General features: G+C 38.9%; 1 protein-coding gene across 2 annotated transcripts in view; it reads left to right on the top strand.

The window, feature by feature from the left end:
• The window catches only part of LOC106884505 (intermembrane lipid transfer protein VPS13B), a 120,027-nt gene that overhangs the window by 66,590 nt on the left and 49,633 nt on the right, over positions 1 to 3,804 (top strand). For both annotated transcript variants that reach the window (XM_014935924.2, XM_052967034.1), the window contains exon 34: positions 115 to 207. In XM_014935924.2, coding sequence (XP_014791410.2) covers positions 115 to 207 — 93 coding nt within the window. The remainder of the gene's footprint in view (positions 1 to 114; positions 208 to 3,804) is intronic.

Below are 3,804 nucleotides of genomic sequence, written 5' to 3'. Positions count from 1 at the left end.
TCTCTCTCTCTCTCTCTCTCTCTCTCTCTCTCTCTCTCTCTCTCTCTCTCTCTCTCTCTTCTTTAAACTGTCTTCAATTATAATTCTTAAAACTAATTATTTTTTTTACTTTAGAAACCAGCAGTCCTCTCAAGTTCCTGTAATAAAGTTGTTTTCAGTCATTATATCATTTGTAATGATACCTATAGTATGATATGTTTTGGCCAGGTAAGTTTCCAATTCTTATGTTCTTGTATTCTCTTTTCTCACATCTCTGTCCCAGGTTCTTAACTTGTTGCCTACATTTAAAGCAAACAAGAAAAAAAAACTCTAAAAGCAGAATATACAAAACACTACATATTGAATCAAAATATTTAGTGCACCAGATGTACTAGACTAGTTTGGCTGCAGGTGAAATTGCTTTATAAAGATCATGATCTGTTCTGATCGTTAAGTGAAAGCTACAGACCTAGGCCGTGTAATTAATTCAAAATTTAAGTAGATATGATTTTTGCTGATTGTTGTTGATGGCATAGCGATAATGCATAACAGTGAGCCTCAGGCACACACACACATATATCATTACCACCTCCATCATCATTTAGCATCCCTTTTCTCATGCTGTCTTGGGTTGGATGGCTCAGCGTGGACAAGCCAGTGGGCTTCACCATGTTCTGTTTGCTTTGGCATGGTTGCTATAGCTGGACGCCCTTCCTAGCACCAACAATCTTCACAAAGTGAACTGGGTGTGTTTTTACATGTCACCAACACTGGTGAGGTCACCTAGTACCTGGAAGATGCGACCCATCAACTGAGTTGGGTATAGAATTGAGGGATATGAAACTAAGATAGAAAAACAGATGGTGTTTTGCTGAAAACATGGCTTGCCCATCAGAAGAGAGAATGAGGGAGAGAGAGAGAGAGAAATGTGAGGTCAGTGTACTAGGTGAATATGTCAGACAGAATAGGATAGAAGAGTGGAGAAGATGGATGTGTAGGTAAGTGCAGTGAGTGGGAAAGTGTGACAGATGAGTAGGGATAGAAAATGAGTTGGACAGAGAGAATAGAATATTGTTTTATTGGAAGGCAAGTGAAGAAAGGAAAAAATGAACTCAGAAGATTTATGGAGGAATAGGTGTTAAAAGTTGAGTTGTGGGAAGACTTGACAGAACCTCAATTCTGCTAAGATGGATGGGTCTTCTTAAGCACAAGGTATTCACCATTCCTCTCAATTCTCTGTCATCTCCCACAAGAGGCTCAACATCTTAACATCAATCTTTACTACTTTGTCCTAGGTCTTCCTCTTCCACAAGCTCCTTCCATGCTTAATGATTGATACTTCTTTACATAGCTGTCCTTGTCTAGTTGGCTGCGTCTCGTGTTTCCGAGCTTGCAATCCAGTTCATTTTCCTGGGTGTTTGAACCGCAGATGGCTCCGCAATCCAAGGGTTGCATGAAACATACGGGGACATTGTGGACAAGGGATAGAAGGGGTTGGTTTGGGAAGGAGAAGGCACTGCTTTCTCTCCCGTCTCTTGAGTTCAGCTCCTGCGACTCGGGCTTTCTCGAAGTCAGCTGAACCCGTTTTGATGGTGTGTCTCCAGAGGGGTCTGTTTGCCGAGATATCCTCCCAGTGTTTGGGGTCGATGTTGGTGCTTTTCAAGGTTGATTTGAGTTGGTCCTTGTACCCCCTCAAGGGGGCTCCACGAGGACGTTTTCCTTGTCTATCTTCATCATTAAATCATGAAATTGGATTTACCTAGCCTATAATTTCTTGATATCATTTAACCAGTGATCAGAGGTGTTGTCTAATTGCTATCAAGAGATGAAATTCCTCATACCAGAAAAATGCAGCTCAAGTCTAAACCTATCTCATATAACAAGTGTTGCAAAGTAGTTTCCCCTTGATAACTACAGGTTGGACCAGATGATTTCCCTTAGACCGTAGTGGTCCTGGCAGTAATATTTCTGAATTGTCATGTATTTAACCATGTATCCTACCTTGATCAATGAAAACTGACCACCTAACTGGTGTATAGCTTAAATCATTCAGCAAGCATTACCTGACCAGTTGTATGCAGACAATATGTGCAATTGAGTGCATTATCGACAGATTTCATTCTACATGATATTATATATAATATCATTATTAATCATAGGGCAGCAAAAGAAATTTTAGAAATTTAATTTACCACCAGTGGTCTAGCGAGAATAAAAAATTAGTCAATAGACTACATATATATTATTCATTTAAAATATAGAGATGCCTATAATAGGACATCTAACCCGCTAGAAAGAGCAGCAAAAAACTCTATACCACAAAAATAGGGATAATTTCGAAAGAGAATGAAAAATAAAATCATTTTTACCAGTCTATACTCTGTACCATGGTTTCAAGCTCTTTAGCAAGATAAAAATATATCTAACTCGGGAGCTTTCGTGTAAACACACTAATCCGGAACTCTGCTGACGAAAGCTCCCGAGTTAGATATATTTTTATCTTGCTAAAGAGCTTGAAACCATGGTACAGAGTATAGACTGGTAAAAATGTTTTTATTTTTCATTCTCTTTCGAAATTATCCCTATTTTTGTGGTATAGAGTTTTTTGCTGCTCTTTCTAGCGAGTTAGATGTCCTATTATAGGCATCTCTATATTTTAAATGAATATATATATATATATAATCATCATCATCATCATCATCATCATCATCATCATCATCATCATCATCATCATTTGACGTCCATGTTCCATGCTGGTATGGGTTGGACAGTTTGACAGGATTCACCAGTCTCAAGGACTGCATTGTGCTGCAGTGTGTGTTTTGGCATTGTTTTTACAGTTGGAATTCCTTCATAAGGCCAACCACTTTATAGCATGTGCTGGTTATCCTTGCATACAGCCTCGTACCCTGAAACCCTCTCCAGCTGAGCATCCCTAATCTCACAGGCTTGTAGGTGCTGGTGCCATGTAAAAAGCATCCATGCCAGTGCTGCGTAAAAGCACCCAGTACACTCTGTAAAGTGGTTGGCATTTGGAAGGGCATTCAACCATAGAAACCATTTCAAAACACACAGGGAGCCTGAACAGCCCTTCAGCTGGTCAGCTCCTATCAAACCGTCCGATCCATGCCAGCATAGAAAATAGACATTAAATGGTGATGATGATGATGATGGATGCTGGATGCCTTCTTGTGCCACCTGCACTAGTGAGGCCATCATACAGCTTGCAAAACTACAAATTATGAGAGTGAAACTTTATGCTTGGAGATGAGAAGGTGCATTTCATTGTAGCACCAAGAAGTAGTGAGTCTACCTTGTAAGTTGCAAAACTAAATGTCTCTATGACTGTGAAGTAGAATTGGAGAGTGGAAGATTACTTTTGGATAGGTGTTGAGAGGTGTTAAAGTATGGCGAGAGGAAGAGATTTATTGTTATGAAACATTGACAGTGTAGAGCATAAGAGAAGACAGTGTTGCAGGGAAAAGGACAGAGTTGTGTTATGAATTAGTGAGTAGAGGAGGTCTAGTTATATGGGTGAATATGGTTGGGTGAGGATAGGTGAAAGAATGTAGGAAAGGGAGACAAAAGTAAAGATGATGAAGAGGAGCTGGAGCGTAGCAGAAAATTAGTAGAAAATATAAATATAATCAGATTGGAGCCTGCTTATGTATTTATTTATATTAAGGGCATTACTATACATAGATGCCTCACGCTAGGAGAGACTAGGGAATAATTAATAAATTTTTCCCTTATGAAGTTTGTTCAGGCTAACTACTTGATAAATTTTTAAAAGATTTTATCCTATATATATATATATATATATAT

This window comes from Octopus bimaculoides, chromosome 4 (assembly GCF_001194135.2).
Source record: "Octopus bimaculoides isolate UCB-OBI-ISO-001 chromosome 4, ASM119413v2, whole genome shotgun sequence".
Taxonomy (NCBI): Eukaryota; Metazoa; Mollusca; class Cephalopoda; order Octopoda; family Octopodidae; genus Octopus; species Octopus bimaculoides.
Note: the sequence above shows the minus strand (reverse complement) of the source record. Positions and strands in the feature narration are given on the sequence as shown.